Consider the following 19412-nt stretch of genomic DNA (forward strand, 5'->3'; position numbering starts at 1 on the left):
CGGTATTTGGATGTAACAATGTACTTTTAATTTGTTACTGTATTTAAAGGGATAGTTTGCTGAAAAATTAAGTCCACTCATTATCTACCAGCCACTAAGCAGATGGGGGGGGGGGGGGGGCGCACACACTCCCATCTCTACGTCCACTAGCATCACTAGTTTGAGTATTGGACTTTTAGGCTTGATCACTGCATTAGGTATTAGGCTACACTCTGCAAGTACTTTTACATTTAATACTTTATGTAAATTTAGATTTGACTTTCTTTAACTCAATCAGCAACTTTAAAATCCTACTTTTTTTTAACTTAAATAGATTTGTATCTATTTCTTTTCTACTTTTACACGGGAAATCAAACACTGCACTTCTCATATACTGTTGAATGACATGCTGAAACTGTCCCTCTCTCTCTATGCGACTGTGGTTTGTGCACACTGGTCACAGTGTGGAAAGAAAGGACCCCTTGGCTGCACTGGCCCGGGAGTACGGAGGATCTAAGAGAAATGCTCTACTGAAGTGGTGCCAGAAGAAAACCCAAGGCTATCCGGTAGGGATCAGAGGCCAGAGACCTCTCTCAGATACAAGGCAGGCTCCATTCACTTTCACACCCTGTTTTTCTCTCAGCATCCTTGTGCGACAGTTGTATTTTAGTCTCACGCTCCTCGGGTTCTCATTTGAAAGTTCTCCCCCTGTTTTGATTGCAAAGATGCAATATTGGTGTGTCACTGCCCTCAGGTTCACGAGGTATTTTATTTGGTCAACCATCTCTGAGATGTTAGACTGTAGTGGCACATTACTGTGTTTGCAGACCCACCACTCAGCCAGCGGTCATCTCAATGGACACATGAATTGTGCCACAGAGGTAATGGAAACAATGAAGCAAAGTGATCAGTGTCACATAGACGTTGGATTTATGCATGTGTGTATTTTTATAGCCCGCCATGTTTTAAGGCATGCCCCTTTGTTTATGCATTGTTTTTCTGTTGTGTTACCATCTGTGTTGCCTGTGTGTCCATGGAGCCAAATGCTGACAATCACCTAGCTTAGCTGCTCTCCTAATATCTAGTTTTATGGAGCACATTTAACCCATTGGGATTAGAGATTTGCCAATGTAATCATCATGTTGGTGTTAGCTCATGCTAAAACTCTTACCAGGAGGCCGGCTGGTCATAGGCTGCTAACTCTACATTAGCTTCTACTCTCTCAATGCTCTGGTAGAAGATGACCAAGTGTTACTATCCTGTTTAGGCTCAGTCTAAACGCCACGAAGCTGTAGCTCGACCAAGTATGAACGACGATAACCGCTAAAATTGACCTGACCTCCCCGGTGGTAAATGGTCTGAATAATTGGATGAGCAGTCAGATCAATAGATCCTATTTCTCAGGTGCAGCGCTGCTCGGTGAACTTTGAGTCACCCTCTCTTTATCTCCGGTCGGATGTTTGAATGGTCACATGGCGCATGTGTTGGTAAAATACAAAAAACTGATCCTCTGTGATGGAAGCATCTGAGCAGATGAGATAACACTGCTGCTGAATAACAGAAAGTCTGATGAGCCGCTTGATAAGTTGCTGGATGTGTGTACAGAGCACTGTGGCTCAAATTGTTTTAACATGAGTGCAACGTTGGGCAATATGAGTGTGTATAAAGACGCTGGTGTGTGATGGAGGGTCTCTGCTTTATTTGTGCTATTTGTCCACGTCCATTTGGTTCAAGACAAAGTTGCTTTTGATGAAGAATTATAAATATGAGATTTATTGATTTATAGGTACAAGAAAAAGGCTGACAATATCAAATGTTGACAGTTTTTATTGGAAATGAATGAAGCTTATTGAAAATAAAAAGTGCAGCACATACTATTACAGTGTTCTTTACAAATTTTCAAGACAACAATTTCTATTACACAAACACAGCCAGTCTGTTGTCTTCCTGCTGTGTAAGTGTATGACCTAGGTATATGCACCAGTGATTGATCAAAGTAATATCAAGTTGTAAAAATACTCTATTATGACAAATAGTCCTGCGTTTTCCCAGAATATAATATTAAGAGAATTTTACATTTTCTAACTAGAGAGATGCTATGAGCAAATTGTTCACACTGCAAAATCTCCCCTTCACACTAAGTGTTACATCATTATAGATTTCAGGACCAATTATGTAATGAACATTTGAATATATCATCTGGTTAAGACGGAGCCAATTTTACACTCCACACACAAGTATCACATTTTATTGTACGAGAAGTCTGCAACATAACAAGCAACTTTATCTGTCAAATAAATGTGGTGAAGTGAAAAAGTCCAATGTTTCTGTCTGATGCCAAAGCAAAAAGCATAAATATTTTAGTACACGTTTTTCAATTTTCAAACCAAAGTGTTGTACTTGAGTTAATATACTTAAACTTACACTTAAACCCAAATGGAATTGCAAATCCCAGTTCAGTTCGTACACTAAGTTCCAGCAGCAAAAACCAATCCCTTAACAGAACTTTATTCCCTCTGGTCTGGATTTAACGATGGAACCTATGATCCCCTCTCACAAAGGGTTTACTAAGAGTGTGATTATTTCCAAGTATCAGGAATGCAGTAAGAAGATTGGGCTACTAGTAGTGTTTCGGCCTGTGGCTTAATCACTCCCCTCCTGGAGCTGTTGGTTGGAGCTATGATCCTTTGTGCATTTTCTCCATGTGCTCCATTTGCCTACCCTGTAATTGGAACTTTTTACACTGTTGAGCGTTTAACCTTAAGAATTCTATTTTAAGAACGACTGTGAATGCCTCACACTGTACTCCTTCAGGGGAAATTGATCATGAGGCATTTATATATATCGAATCAATATTTATCCCCGACACAAATATGTTCAGAGTAAAGCTTTTGTTTATATCAATGGAACAAAGATGTTTTTGGATTTGTCCATCAGACCAATTTACAAAATAACTTCTTAACATTATGTATTACAACAAATATCCTGCACATTTGGTGTTTAACTTAGGTTTCTCTGCAGAGATTTACAAGATCGGCCATTATGTGCCTCTTGAGGTTTCTCAATCTGCTGGTCAATTCCACTACCTTCCACAGGGATTTCTCTTTCCGAGAATGCCTGGACATGTGCTGTATGTTTGTATGTGTTTGTGTGTGTGTGTGAGAAGTATAGTTTCAGCATCAGTTAAACTAAATTAGGATCCCGGCACCAGAAGACATGTGACCACAGGCCTCTCATGGGAAACTAAGGGAAATGGTTACTGTCAGAAGACGTGTTGAGCTCCATATGTCTGGTGAAAGGTCAGGTTGTTACAGCGTGATGAGGCCCTCTGTCCACATGCAAGCTGCTAAGTACCTGTCTCAGGTCCAGAGGCTCTGACTGACCTGTCATAAGGTTTGTAGCTCCAGGAAAGCAAGGCAGCGGGTTTTTGCTCTGATAAAGGTTAGCGAGGATCAGCTTTATCGATACATCTACACCCACTCTGCAGCCGTCTCTTCTCTGCTGTGGACTAAGGTCAACGAGGTAATAACTCAACACTAATAGGCTCTTTAGTATGGAGTCACCCAGTTGTAATATATGTCGGCCTCTTCAGTCTGCATAATTAATAGTCACTTTGAAGAGACAGCTTTGGCCATCGCTGTTCACTTTCCATCCCCCTGTCTCCTTTCCAAATGGCATAGTCGGAGGAAACAAGCTCTTATATCAGGCTCACCTGCCAGCACGGAGCCAGGGAAGCCACTGCGTGTGAGGCGAGAACAAAGCCGCTGGGAGGGTCCGCCCCGTGCCAGTTGTTATTACAGTCCTATTGTTGTCGGACCGTTTGGTCAAACAGCATCCTAATTAAAGTGAAACAGAAAACGGGAGCTATTGTAAGCATGTCAGGTGATTATGTGATGTTGAGGTGTAAATAACTGCCGGGGGGCACAGTAAATCTGTGTGATTACAGCTGACTGGAAGCCAGATGTCCTGTTTACTGTGATCAATAGAGGAATGAGGACCCAAATGGAGCTTATGTTCACCTTAATTATTGTTTTATACGAGCTACCGTGGCTCTGCAAATTAAAGCTTTTGCGTTTTTAATGAATATAGATGACATTGAAAGGCGTTGCCATGGCCTACGTGCCTCAAATCATGGATCCAGCTGAGCTGCGGGTGCGTGTGCGCATGTGTTGGTGTGATCCTGTGTCTGTTAGATGGATTTTACTTTCTGGATAGACTGTGACCGTTAACACTGCTAGAGGAAGAAAAGAAGCGAAGGGAAAACAAGGCAAATGGCATGCAAGTAAACACACACAAGAGTAGGACAGCCATGCTGTCACCATGGAGAGGAGCCCTTAAACCCCAGAGGGGAAATGGAGAGAGTGAAGGGGTGTGTTTACCCACCATGCACTGGTGCTTGGAGCCGCTGTGGTAAACTCTGAGTGGAGGACGAGACATAAGCCCAGACAGACTTCTTCACACCTCAAATGTCAGATTCTGGGAAGCGTGGATCGATCAGTGAAGACCTTAAGCTGGTTCTGATTGACTCTGCCCTGTGGGAGAGACTGAAGGGGCCTCTCACCGGAAATTAGCATTGCACGTCAGCAGCCGGCTGGACTCGAACTTGAAACACAAAGCTGCGACTTCTGTTGCATTGGTTTTCAAGTGCATGTTGCTGTTATGTGTTTTCTGCTGTGTCTTCCTGCTCTGCATAATTTCAAAGTCTTTACATTGATTAGATTTTGTGGTTGGACTGTAAAATCCAGTTGGACCATTTTCCTAATTTTGAAGTTTTTAGTTGATGTGTTATATTTTCAGACAAAACTTTTGACTTAAATGTATTCTATGAATCAATCTTCATTTTAACACAGCTGTTGACCCATGTTCAGAAGGGTTTCTATAAGTTTCCATTTTTGGCAACACTCAAACCTCCTTCTGTATATTTATCAGGCGTTTTGATGTCTTAATTTAGGACTGCTTGGGACACTTTTTTTTCTCAATTAACCAAAGAAGCCAAACAAAAATAAATGTGCTGTTTGTTCAACATGGGAACAATGAGCAAAGGCTCTGAGCATGAGGCTCAACTGGGCCTGACAGAGCACAGCTCATCCGGTCCGCGTCTGGGAAACATACACACACACACACACCACACACACATTCACAAAAGCCATTGAAGAAAGAGGACTGGACCTCCAGGCGAGTGTGGAATGGAGGTCAGACTTCGAGGAGGGGAAGAGATTTGGAAATCAAAGAATAACCATTACTGTACGGTCTAATAATGTGCTGTTAGCAGTAATAGTTATAGAGTGAGATCATCTGTGTGAATTAACAGATTACTCACTGCAGCTGAAATTATGGAATACCTTGCAAATAATCAGACTTCCTAAATGCTGATCATGATTAACACGTCAAGCCCGGAAAAGAATTTGAGAGCAAAAAAAACATTGAGGCTCATCAGCTTATGTGAATGCACAGTGAGGAACATTGACACTGGGTAAGTGAATGTGCTAAGTGGATATTAAATTCTCAGATATATCAATGGGAGGAAAGGAAAGTGTATTGTACAGTTAAAGTCACAGTAATACAATCTTCTCTTTGAATAAGATGAGCAGATTGAAATCATGTACAGTCCAGGAAGTGTTGTGGACGAACATAAGACAAGCAGAGCTAAAGTCATAAAATTACTGGGATAAATTAAATGACTGGTGCAGGTGTCAAACTGACTATGTTCAGGGATATGGTATAAAAAACAATTGTTGTAGTCGTAGTAGTTTACCATCACAGCTTGGTACACTGTACGAGATAATAAGTATAAGAGTAAACTGGAGTAAGATGAAGTAAAATCACCCTGTCAGATTGTATAGCCCTATGAGACAACTTGTGATTTGTGAATATGGGCTATACAAATAAAATGTGATTGATTGATAGTGTAGTTAATGTTAATGCATTGCATATGAAGGGGAAAGTACCACACTGAGTGCAAGACATTTTATCAGAACTTATAGTGCAACAAGGACATCAATGATAAACATAACCTCTTATATGAGCTCAGAGAGGTGAACATTTTAAATCATAGACACATTTATCTCAATCCATCTGCACAGTTGATCTGAGCGCTCGTGTGGCCTCGTGTGACCTGTGTCGTCCGCTGCCCTCTTTATCTTCTCCTATGTGTGAAGGGAGTCCATTAAATCGTATGTTGATGCGGGTCGATGGAGAACAGCTCCCACCAGCTGCACCAGCTCTGTGAATTCTCCCTTTTGCCCCGTCTTTTTCTCCATGCTCCTGCCTGCCAGGACTTTTCAGTCATTGCTCGTAACTGTGACTCATTGCAAAACCTACGAGGGCGTCAACTCCCCCTCTCTCCCCTCTACTCTTTCGATCTTTGTCTCTTCAGTTATGACTGTCTTAGTAGTGTTAGTCTTCCCCTCCGTGCTTGTTTGCTTTCCCTCTTCCCTCATTTGTACGAGCGTTTTCATTGTGGTTGTCTGTGCAATCTATGTCAACATACGTACAGATATACATACTCTGCTGAGCATCATATCTCCAGAATGCCATTAGACATTTTTGGCTATAACTTAAGAATTTAGAAGCTAATTATGCCAACATTTTAAAGGTAATGGTCTGGGGTTGCTTTGCAGCTTCAGGACCTGGACGACTTGCCATAATTGATGGAACAATGAATTCTGCTCTCTACCAGAAAATCCTGAAGGAGAATGTCCGGCCATCAGTTCGTGACCTCAAGCTCAAGCGCACTTGGGTTATTCAGCAGGACAATGATCCGAAACACACCAGCATGTCCACCTCTGAATGGCTAAAAAAAAACTAGATTGAAGGTTTTGGAGTGGCCTAGTACAAGTCCGGACGCATCTGATTGAGATGCTGTGGCATGACCTTAAACAAGCCGTTTATGCTAGGAAATCATCCAATGTTGCTTATTAAAACAATTCTGCAAAGAAGATAGGGCCAAAATTCCTCCACAGCATTGTGAAAGACTCATTGCCAGTTATCGCAAACGCTTGATTGCATTTGTTGCAGCCAAGGGTGGTACAACCGGTTATTAGGTGTAGGGGGCAATTACCCTTTCACATAGGGCCAACTAGGGTGGATATCTTTTTTCCCTTAATAAATTAAATCATAATTTAAAAACAGAATTTTGACTCGAGTTATCTTTGTCTAATATTTGAAAAAAAAATGATGATCTGAATCATTTAGGTGTGATAAAGATGCAAAAAAAATACAAATCAGGAAAGCAAGCACTGTATGTATATATTTATATTTTTTTGTTTTTGTTTAAGCTGTGTTGAGCTTCTCTACTGTGAGAAATTCACTTTTTTACGGTTCTATGTCCTGGGACTTTGGACTGTTGATCATACAAAAACAAAATATTTTGCCCTGGAATATTAATAATCATTAGAATAATCATTAGCTGCAACGCTAGTCATGCTTTCTTTTATGAAAATATTACAATAAATCTACAAAAAAAATCCCATAACTTTTTCCTCCTGCAACAGTTTCTACCATATCTGTAATAATTGTATTGCCTGCTCTTTTGTGACATTATAAGTTGGTCCTTTTTTTAAAGCAATGAATATTGTTAGAGTGTGGAGCCCCTCATCTCTCACAGGAACAGCTCAACGTGTGACACATGTCTGCCTTTTGTTAACTAATGAAAATCTCCAGGTTCATTTTCACCCTTAATTTAACAAGTGATGATATCATAGATCTTATCTGCTGTTCACTTGGGGTCAGAACAAAGCAGCCACACGCTCTGCGCAGTTCTCTCGCTCTCTGTACAGTCCCCTGCTTCCCTCATACTCTCTCTCCCTCTGGGCTCTAAAGAGCGACAGCTCGGCCTTTTGTGCCGAGCGAGACGCTTCCTGTCGCTTGATGCTGTGTTTTCTTTTCTGAGCCAGCTCCCAGAGAGCTGTTGTTGTCCACTGCTGTTTTAGCATTCATGCTTCTCCCTCTCTTTCTGTCCCGAACGAAACAGCCAGCCCCCCACCTTCCTCTCCCCACTCCCACCTTGACCTCCAACATACCGTCCCCTGCCTTGGTTAGGACATGTGCTCTTCTCAGACCACCCCAATACCCCCCGATACACAGCCCCTCACAGACACATCAACAAACTGCCCTACAACCTCTCTTACCAGCTTACTTGTCATTGTCTATCTTTGTCTCAGTCCCTCTGGGGTCTTACTGGGGACTAACCCCCTATCATGACCTTGTGTCTGCGTGTGCATGTGCGTATGTGTGTGTGTGTGTGCGCGTGTCAGTCAGCATGCCAGTCAGCGTGCACATACATCACAGACACAGTGCTAATAGTTGGGCTGCTGAGCCAGCTCAGAGAGAGACATGGGGAGTTATGAGAGGAATGCGAGCTGACATGACTGCACAGGTCTGCCCTCCAGACATAATAGAGAGGCAGTGACTGATGGAGAGGAGACTTGGGCTTTCAAAACCCACTTTCAGCCTTTGTTATGCCATCAACAACTAATGTGTGTTTGAAGGATTACCTCAGTGCTATTTGCAGGAGACAAATCACTCTTGGGGAGAGATGTGAACCTTTTACTGTTAATTAATGTTCATAGGTAGCAAAGTTGGGCTAACACCACACAATGATTGAGATTAGTTAGCAATTGGTGTTGAGTTGTGGCTGTTTAGGTGACTCTGGCAATCCCAAAGCCTGATTCCAGAATGATGTGGCTGTAGCTTAATTCAGATGAGGAAGCTGCTCCTTTAAATCCCATTGAGACATTGACAGTTGGCTAAACCCTTTAAAGTCTCGTGTAATTCCTCATTTCAACAAACCAGGTACATTAGTGTGATTGATAAGTTTGTGGCTTAAGGTTGAAGGAGATTACTTAAAGGGATAGTTCACCCAAAAATGAAAATTCACTCATTATCTTCTCACCACTATGACGTTTGAGGTGTGTGTGAAGTGTTTGAGTTTAGGAGTTTCATGGGTAAACAACGTTGCAGCCTAATCCAATACAATTAAAGGAAATGGCGACCACTTCTTCAAACGTAACAAAACAACAGAAAAAAAAAAATGAAATGCCTCCATACTGCTCCTGTGGTTTCATCCAAGTGCCTTCATGCACCGACATTCTAATTTGACTCGAAACAGCATCATTCACAAAGAACTTAGCTCAGTGGATATTCATGACTGCAATGACTAAATGCTGTGATTTGTAATTCCTGTCCTCAGGACCCAGAGTTCTGCTGTGTCCTGCCCCATCAGGTAGTTAATCACATTTACCTGATGTCGCGTGTATGGATCAGTCTCTGATTAGATTTATAGAATGAAAATCAGCAGGTCCTCAGGGTGACGGTTGAACACCATCGGCTCAGAGCAACAATCAACAACAAACACACGGTTGCATCCATCAGATTTTTAGCATATCACTGGAGCCAATGCTTTGTATACAGACACAAATCAAACTTAATGTAGTGGTTTATCCCAAATAAGAGCTTCCTATTCCTTCTGAACATCTCAGAAACAGTCGCATAAAATTTAGTTTGTTGTTGTTTTTGATCTTTATGCAGTACAACAGTAACATTTTCTCATCTGGACAAACATTACTATGTTCCAAGCTGTTACTGTTCCACACATATCCACAGAAAATGCCCCAAATTTTATTTTAAGACTTACATTTATTAAAAGACTTTGGATATCCTTCTTACTGTATAAAGTACATCAGGCAGAACAAATTTGACCCGCAGAAGTTTCATATTCTAGCTTCAATTTATTTTATTAAATGCCTTGAAATATTAAACAAAGTGGATGCATGTCTGCTCAGAGGGCTCAGAGTATTTTTACCTGATCACAATGGACCTGGACTATAAAACTTTAACTTTCCCGCATTCTGTGGGAGTATAAGTGTTGGGGTCATATGGGGGCCTCAAAGACAATGTCATGACTCAAGAGTCTCCCTAGCTTTGAGCCCCATTCCCAAAGCTCATATGAGGGATAACAGAGGAAGACACTGGAAACAACTTATCTGTCCTATGGAGGGCCTGAAACGGCAAACAATGGCCTGGAGGAAGTTTTTCCTCCGTTCTTTCGACTCTTATCTGGCCCTAAATATGTTGCATACGGTGTTTGAGGTGATGATGCTCTGTGAATCACATACACACACGAAAACACAACAACAGACTGGACGTGCCGCTCTGCACGATTGTCACACAGAGGAGAGATCAGAGAGAACATGGGAGGATTAAAGGGGATCTGAGAGAAACATCCTCCAAAGCAGACATTAATGGAGTTTGAAAGACCGTAACATAAAATGTTACGGTCATGTTGTTTCCTGTGGTTCTGAGACCTAATGATTATTTTCATGGCCTGTCAATGTTGTCAAGAGGCTATTAACCGAAATTACGGGCACTTTCTACTCATGATCATTGTGTGATATTGATTTTGGTTTGTTCGTGAGTGTGACCTGAATCGTTTTTTTCTTTGCCGTGCTCATTTCTTTTATAACCCTTCAGAATATCGATGTGACCAACTTCAGCAGCAGTTGGAGTGACGGCCTGGCTTTCTGTGCCCTCCTGCACACGTATCTTCCGGCCCATATCCCTTACCAGGAACTCATCAGTCAAGATAAGGTATAAAACTACGGGAAGACTGCACACACGCACATACACACACAAACACACACTCTAAATACCAGAGACATGTCAGCATCCACTCTTCCTGTGGTGCATGTAGGCCTCATGAGCATTTACAACATATTTAGTACAGCATAATTCATGCATTCCATCTCTCTGCTCAGAGACCTCAACATATTCATTACCATTACCATTGACCTCCCTATCAAACTACCTGGGCACACTTATTTTGATTCATTCATCATTGGGCTGTGACCAAGATATTATCCAAACATTCCTTATTTGGGCAGTTCTGTGGTTTTCTGTCAGGTTGGACCAGTACAGTGCACCATGTTGCAGATAATAAAAATAATAACTTTACTTGCACTTATCTTAACGAGGTTACAAAGTGCTTCACACAAAAGTCCATGGCAAAATGAAGAATTGATTGTAATAAAAGATATTCTGTTCATTCCAATTTAAGAGCCAAATCATAACATAATTAGTACCTTAAGTTTATAGAGAAACCAAACAGTTCCCACAATGGGCAGCACTTTGGCGTCTGTGGAGAGTGAACACTCCCTCATTAACTGGGAGAAACCTCTGGCAGAAACAGACTCAGTGTGGGCGGGCATCTGCTTCGACCGGTTGGGCTGAGCGGAGAAAAATGGGGAAAAGAGGAGAGGTGGGTGGCAAAGAGGAAGTAGAAAAGAAAGAGAGATGGGGGAAGGGAGCCTAATCTCATCAGGCAGGGAGGTCCAGAGCTTTGGGGCTCTGACAGAGAAAACCCCAGAGAAAAGCTGTATGTGAGGACTAGCCCATGTTGAGCTTTAAAAGTCATTAAAAAAATCTTAAAAGGAAACCTGAATTTAACTGGTAACCAGTGAAAGCATTGGCTTGATATGAGCCTCACGGATTGTCTATGTTCAGATACGAGCAGCCAATGACACAGCTACAATACGTTGTGTCTAAGTGCTTGTGTTAATACAAAAACTGACTTCACATGGATATTTATCTATTAGATCGAGCGCAAATTGAAAGTAAAGTTACTGTGTGTTCAGCCTCTTGTTTTGAATTGTGCCTCCAGAAAATACCACACATTAATTCACTAACGTTATACTACAATGCTTTGAAGCCATTTTGCCAGGCGTAATTTTTTCCACCAATAAGCTGAACTATAAACCTTCTTTATGAAGTATACATTTGACAGCTCCAGCCCCAGGATTATTTATGAAGTCAGCATATGTTAGTCACACTGGAGTGATCCTCGGCACGGCCCAGTTGCTATAGCTCTGTGATGACTCCTCTGTAGTGTGGAAGTGTACGTTGTATATACAGTGACTCTGCAAACAATATGGTTCCTCTCTGGGGATCGCAGTACTTTCACCCGCTACAATAGACCCAACACCTCCGACCGGGCCTGACGCATCTTATGTGACACATTAATCATGTGTGCGTGCGCTCACGCTCGTGTTGGTCGTGAACGTGTAACATTAAGCTGATGACATAGACATCGTGTGGCTCATCTCTCTGAATAATTCAATAGACGTGTGTTTGCCTTCATAACTTGCTGTGTGATCTGTTCCTATTTATAATCCTTCCAATAATCCCATCACTGCCCTCCTTTATCAGTTATCACAGATGTTTTCAAGAAAAGTTAGCTTTAAAAATGTAGTAGTCTACAGCTGCAGAGCTAATTATTATTAGGGAGTTATTATTTATTAGTTCCCTATTCTAGCTGTGTTGATTTCTAGAGGCAGTTACTATGACGGAGTGGTTGTGAGAGTCACGAATAGTGACACAGGGACCTGAACTCGCATTCATAAACTTCAGTAATATTAGTGAATTCAGGTTTCTATCGATTGCAAAAGTTTGCTTTAATATAGTTGTATAATTGTTATTATCTAATTTGCAGTATGTCTCTTCTTTTCTTTGAAATAATGATACAACAATCTCCACAGTCCCATAAGGAGAATTAGGTAAAAATCTGCAGGGATTTCATTCATGGGGATATTGTCACAGACAGGTCTGAGATATTGTCCAGTATAGAGTTACCCATTGTTTTTTTTGTTTTTTTTCCAGGTCCGGAATCTAACCCTGGCCTTCCAGGCAGCTGAGAGCATTGGCATCAAACCTTCCCTGGTGAGCTGAGCTGACCCCACACACACAGCCGCACAGATAACACACAGGGACCATATCAGGATGCAAGGCTTCAGAACGGAACTGCTCTACAACCCATTTATTGGACCATCTCTCCCACTGACAGTCGGGTGCAATAACCTGTCATATCAATTACTGAGTCCTCTATTGGTGATCTGCCTCCAGCCTGTGCTCCAGCACCGCACACTGGTAATCTGCAACAGGAAAAACCAACCTATTACATAATTCAGATGTGAAATGACGCTCATTTGTTGAGTTAGTTTGTGAAAACATTAGCTGCTCTCCTCTGAAATGGGTTAGAGTAAAAACCAACACCTCAAGTATTCCGACTCTGTGAGCACTTCCATTTTTAACATGGCATGAACAAAGTCACGTTCACATTATTTCCTGTGAAGCAGTGCAGCAAGTATAAGGACAATCTCAAGTCAACTGTAACTGCCATATAGTTACACATTTAAGGATTTGTTTTACCCCACTAACATTATTGGCATGTTAGATAAGGAAGAGGTGCAACTTTGATTTTTGTCCATCATTATAAAGCTGACTTGATATGAACTGACAAAAAACATAAACCGCGTAGCTTAGCAATATAGACTCTCAACCAGGTTAACGACTAGCTAGAAAAAAAAAAAAAAAAATTATCATCTTATATCTATAGATTGTACATAGGGCTGGGTTTCGTTTAAATTGTATCGCTTCCTATTCCGATTCTGCTATTCGATAGCGGTTACGTCGGCTTTTTAGTATATTCCATGTCCCATCCACTAACATGGAGGTGGCATGATTTCTGTTCAGGAGTGCAGCCAGCCTCCAGGTGGCAGATGTTTTGGCTTGTCTTTTGGGGAGCTGTCCATCTTCATAGACTTTAGTTGTATCTTATTTGTTTAATCCACACAAGTCAAAGGAGTAACGAGGCAGAGTTAAAGTATCTATTTATGTATGTATAATATCATAAAAATTCGACATTAACAACATTTATCAATATTACCAGTGGCACTTAAAGCTACATGCTAATCTCAGAATGCTCACAATCCCTATGATAACACTGCTAAAACATTGCTAGTTGAGGATTAGCAGGTTTAATGTGAACCATGCTCACCACCTTGTTAGAATGCTATTTAGCACTAAATACTAATTACATGTTTTACCTGAAAAGAGCAGTTTAAAACCTTGTCTTCACTACTTCACTTATATTCTTTTTAATAAAATCAAAATCTATTTAAAATCATCTCCAACCATGCAACCTTCATTTTACAAATTATTTCTGGCCCGATGAGAACACAAAAAAACTTCAGTTAATGCTTGAACAAGCATGGCGATCCAATAGGTGGCGATAAAGTCAACATCAACAAGATTTCAAAGACCGGAGAATAATGCTATGAGCGTGCTCAGTGAGCTTATTCTCATTTGGCTGCAGTAACTTCCAAAACCTCAACAGTAGTAGCTTGTTATGTTTCAGTCAAGTCTTGGCTCATAAGAACGGGGGGGAGGCAGGTGTCTGTGAATGTGGTGCAATGATGCTAAATGTCGCTGCAAACTTGAAATAACACCTGGCAGTGCAAACCCAACGCAGAGAAACCGTTATATAACGCTATTGTGGTTGTTGCTGGCGTATGCTCAGCACGCAAAGCAACAGTGGGCGTGCGTGATGTAAGCTGTGACCTCATCGCTTCCCCAATGTTTTGGTGACTTAAAACAATGTTTGTGTGGACGAGAGACTCATTTCTACGCCTCAAGGTGCACAGGGCATGAGAGGAAATATCATTCATCATCAACGGAGGGAAATACCCAAAACATGTTCATCTTTGCGCGACACAATTGTGGTCTTGTAAGAAGCCCCTGATTGAGGAAAACAACTTCTTAGGCCATTTGAAGTCATTCTTTGAATCTGATGCAACTCTTCAGTTAAGTCAGGTGATGTTTTAGGATCAAACTAAATCATCGTATTTGGGTCATGAATGTCACAGTCACAGTTCCTGACTCATCTGTCTCATTAAAAACAATAATGTCTCGGCCTGCAGGTCATAGTTGTCATGAAAACACATCATCACGCACACGCACACAGGCCTTTATGTTTTTTAAATACTTTCCTGATTTTTAAAGGCCAAGTAAAGTTCTGTACATGTCAATAAGTGATTATTAAATACATGGGAAAATAATGGTAACTATGTAGTACTGAATTGTGAAGTTTGACCGTGTTAAATCATTCCTTGGTTCCAGAGTTTTATGAAAGTCATCATAACTTTTATTGTTCGACATGCATGACCCCCAAACTATATAATAGAGCACTGTAGCATCAACGGTTCTGTCTGGCTGTTCCCTTACTTTGTGAGGGGAAATGAAAACAAGGCCCTTCTCCCCCGATCGCAGGTGACTAGCAGCGGAGCAGTGCTACATGTTAGTGCCTGCACAGAAGCACACATGCAGGGGATGAGTTCAAGTAGGGACGTCAGGACAAAAGAAAGCTGTGAACAGACGACGCTGAAATTAAACACAACACTGACGATATTTGATCCAGGCGTAATTAATTCTAAATAGTCTCGAAGCCTTTAGCTTGTACTCTACTGTTGTACTGTAAGGCAGCACCTTGCCCAGCAGCTGTGGAAGCCACGCCCAGTTAGGGGGGGGCTGTGTGACAGCAAAAGAATTCTGATAATTTTCTCATGATTTTCAATCCTATTTAAATATACTTGCCCTTTTCCTTTAAGCTATCCACTTTTCCTTGGTGGTTGAAAACACATTGCTATGTGATGGGCTCAGATAATATATTTTGAATTGCTGTACGTGGTCTTTAGAATGTTCATTCTCATTTAAATAAACGTAATGTAACTACCTGTGAGCATTTGGGTACTAGATAGTTCATTCTGACCAAGTCAAGTGAACTCCTCATGCACACCACTTCCAGGGAAAAATGGATAAAAAAAGGACAGTAATCTGCGCCAGCTTGCAGCCAATGGGAATAAAGCTTTCATTAGTCATCAACATCCTGGTGTCTCTTTTAATCATGTTCAAATATGCTGGAAGTGGATTTAAAATACTCTAGGGGTTAAACTACTGTGACCTCTCCTTCCTGTTTATTGTCGGCGCTCTATCGCATATCGCATGTTCTCCCTCTGCCCTTCCGATAGTGGCTTCATGATTTAAGGAACAAGTTGAAACACATAAATTAGAAAGTTTAATCTGAGACGACTTTGTAAAATACACAAATTTGTCGAGCAGCTCATTAGCTCTAAATCTGGCTGGACCTCAGAGGAGAATTGGGTTTGGCTGAACTCTTGGAGGGAGATCAAAGTTCACCTCACTTTATCTTGTTATTTCTCCATTACGTGCTTATGGTTAGGAGACTGAATGTGGCAAACTGGTTCCCATGTCAGTGGATGAGTTAGTTCCTGGAACCCAGCATTAACTGTTTCTCATTCCCGACATGTAATGTTTTTCATCTATCTCTCTGCTGCATAAACACAAGCCGAAGACACAGCCCACAGAGAAGTAACAGAGGTGACCGTGCTGACGCTTCTGTAGACATCTGAACTAACAGAAGATTGTGTGACGCCACAGTCATGTGAAAGTCCACTTCAGCATCTGACTCACCACTGTCACACTGCGTTTTTGTCTCCCAGTGGCTGAAAGCAGCCTGACAGAACAAACCGCCATTCCTGTAGATTGCAGATCTGGGAACACTCTCAGTAATCCAGGTCACGGTCACCGAGGACGAGTTGAATTTGGTGGAAGATGTTTTCGCATCTCAGCCAAGATGCTTCTGAACATGGACACTGTAGAGTACAGGTTCTCTCACCATAGTTCACATAGTTCATCAGTTAATTCTGAGAAGCTCAACGTTTTCATTTGTCCATTTCTCCCGCACAAGCAAATCACTCACTCAGGAAATGTAACTCTTGTGTCAGAAAATACATTTAATTGTTTAAATCATCAAATCATCAAATATTCTGTGTCAATATGAAGAAAGCATGTTGTTATCACTTCCAAATAGGAGTTTGTGTTTTCACCCATGCCCGTTACTTTGTTAGGTTGTATCCCAGGTTTTGAAAAAACTTCAATGAAACTTGGTGGAAGGATATGTTATGTTGTATTTAACTTTCTGAGATAAGATGTTATTCAACATTTTTGCTGATTTCTCATATAATAATTGATGGATCCTGATCAATAAAATCTGGCATGTTTAGGGGAATCATATTTATGAATATGTGCAATTTGGTGCAGATCCAAATGAAAATCTAGATCAAGTGAATAGTTTCTCGTGGGTTGAATGAGTAATAATGCAGTACCTCAATAGTTACGTCTCCTCCGGACTGAATGCATCTCCTGACAGTCATGCAAATCAGGGTTTAAAAACAAAATCTGACAAATGGGGGGGGGGGGGGGGGGCTGTTATTTCAGAAATCTCTCACATTTTTATTGGCAGATGCTTTAACCAGGAGTGGCTTCATTATGAAACTGCTCATTGCTTATGATCACAAATTTCATTCAATATTTACAAATAAGTGAGGAAAAATATTTGCTGCAGTTTAGACTCAACAGATGTTTCTACCTGATGTGTGTCTGTTGCTTGTAAAGCTCAAATCTTGTTTTACAAACCCTGAAAAGCCGTAACTCATCCCAGTCTCTGTCCCAAACAGGAAATCGAGGAGCTGATGAAGACCGACAGGCCGGACTGGCAGAGCGTCATGCAGTACGTCTCTCAGATCTACAAGTACTTTGAGACCTGAGTGGTGAGAAAGAGGAGGACCTGGAGCTCGATGAAGACCGGAGGCACTCCAGCACTTTTCTGCCCCATCTGTCAGCACGACATTCACCTTTCAGACAGAGAGACCAACTGCTGCCACGTTAACCCTTCTCCTGCTCACTGGTCCGCACCAGAGACACAGGACAGAGGACCAGTTCTGGTTGTTGAGGAATGGATCAGTCATCGATTGATTGACTGATTTCAGTGCAGCGGTGGAGAAGGAGACACAGCACCATGTTTATTTTTACAAGTTTAAAGTGTGGGTTCAACATCTGAGTCGGAGATAAAGGGAAACAGACAAACAAGAGGGTGGTTCAACCTACTTTTTAAGCTTTGTAGTGGTTGACAGAATTCTTAATATTGATAAAGAAAGTTTTTTTTTGAATAATATGACAAAAATACAATTTAAAAAAAAAAAATTGTCAAACACTGGCTGTCAGTCGGAAAAAAACAGAAATATTTTCTTTAGATCAAATTTGTCTGTAGATTTTGGACGTCCTCCTGTGCTTCCAACTCTTACTACTGAAGCTGTCTGACTCAAACGCTCTGTGGAAATCTTCTTGGTGCCAAATCCTCTGCCAAACACAACTCATACGAACTCTCTATGCATGGTTAAAGTGTGGAGTTCTGTCTCGATGTGACGTCCCCTCCGAGCAACGTGCAGTCTGGACTAAAACCGGTGTGAGCACGACTTCCGCGAGATTTGGTTTCCGTTTGCTGAAATGTGGCTGAACAGGATCGACACTGACTTCTTGATATACATTAGTATTTTGAACTGACAAGTTTGAGTTGAGCTGGAGACTTTGTATTTTCTTTATTTGTGTATCTTGGTTTGTCATAAAAAAAAAAAGAGTACAGACAAACCGGAGCTGTCGACACTAAAAGGATTTATCACTACGAGAGCTGCTGAATAGTTTTGTAGAAATGTTTTTTATGAGACAGATTGATCTCTATGTTTGTGTACATTGACTCAACTGAACCATTTTGCTGTTCCCTCCTGTTGTTCCTTGATTCTAAAGTCTTTACACAGCGATGGTACTGCAGATGCTTTGCCAAATATATGTCTCTATATTTCGCATGGCATGTTCAATAATGAAGGAGACGGTGACTTTTACATGTAAGATGTGAGGCACAACGTCTTCTCTGTGGTGGGGTGCAGATTAAGCCTCTGTTTGAAGACGGCCGTATGTTTTGAAAGATTAAAAGTGTTATTTATTTATTTACAAGACATGCATCCTAAAAAGTGTAAATGTGGCCACACATGCACACAGTTTTCTATTTACAGATATCCGATGGGGCGCTATGTTTGATGAAGATTATTCAATAAAGGAAGGTGAACAGTGCCAGGGCTATAAACACATGTGGGTGTGTGGGACTGATTGGAAAACGGCTTCCTGCTTTACACAGCACACCTTGGTTACACATTTCAGTGACAGAAGGTAAGCAACACTTGGAGATAATATCTGAAAAGAGACTAAACAAAGGCTGGAATAAAACTATCCTGAGTCTGTTTGGTTTTTAATTAAGAGATCATCAGCCAATCAACAAATCATTTCAGGTACATGAAGCGCACTTCCTCTGCTGGTCACGGATTTCCATATGCAAACATCTTTCTGTTCTGACTTCTGTCTCATGCGTTTGTGTCACACTGCAGCGGAAGTTCGATAAGATTACACCAACACTGTAAAATAAAACAAGAAATAACGTGGGCACATCGAGTTTTTACAATTTGTGTTTTCCTGCTTGGACTCTGGTTTCGGTGGCAAATAAAACCGCGATTCCGGCCTTATTGAAACCAGATGCAGGAGCGTGCACGAGTGTTGCGAGTGCTACAGTGTGTTTTGTACAAACAAGGGATCGTTTAAATAAAACGGAGAAGCACGTGGGGGCGTCGTTGGATGTTGACTGAGCGCGTAATTACGCACGGCGGGGGATTCCACTCTTATCAGCGACGCGCGCG

General features: G+C 41.4%; 1 protein-coding gene across 3 annotated transcripts in view; it reads left to right on the plus strand.

Annotated features, from left to right (window-relative positions):
• Positions 1-18784, plus strand: part of specc1 (sperm antigen with calponin homology and coiled-coil domains 1) — a 67581-nt gene extending 48797 nt beyond the window's left edge. For all 3 annotated transcript variants that reach the window (XM_062407013.1, XM_062407012.1, XM_062407014.1), the window contains 4 exons: positions 443-545; positions 10450-10566; positions 12631-12690; positions 17346-18784. In XM_062407013.1, the coding sequence (XP_062262997.1) occupies positions 443-545; positions 10450-10566; positions 12631-12690; positions 17346-17435 (370 nt within the window). In that variant the 3' untranslated portion in view covers positions 17436-18784. The remainder of the gene's footprint in view (positions 1-442; positions 546-10449; positions 10567-12630; positions 12691-17345) is intronic.
• The last annotated feature ends 628 nt before the right edge of the window (positions 18785-19412 follow it).

This window comes from Platichthys flesus, chromosome 15 (genome assembly GCF_949316205.1).
Source record: "Platichthys flesus chromosome 15, fPlaFle2.1, whole genome shotgun sequence".
Taxonomy (NCBI): domain Eukaryota; kingdom Metazoa; phylum Chordata; class Actinopteri; order Pleuronectiformes; family Pleuronectidae; genus Platichthys; species Platichthys flesus.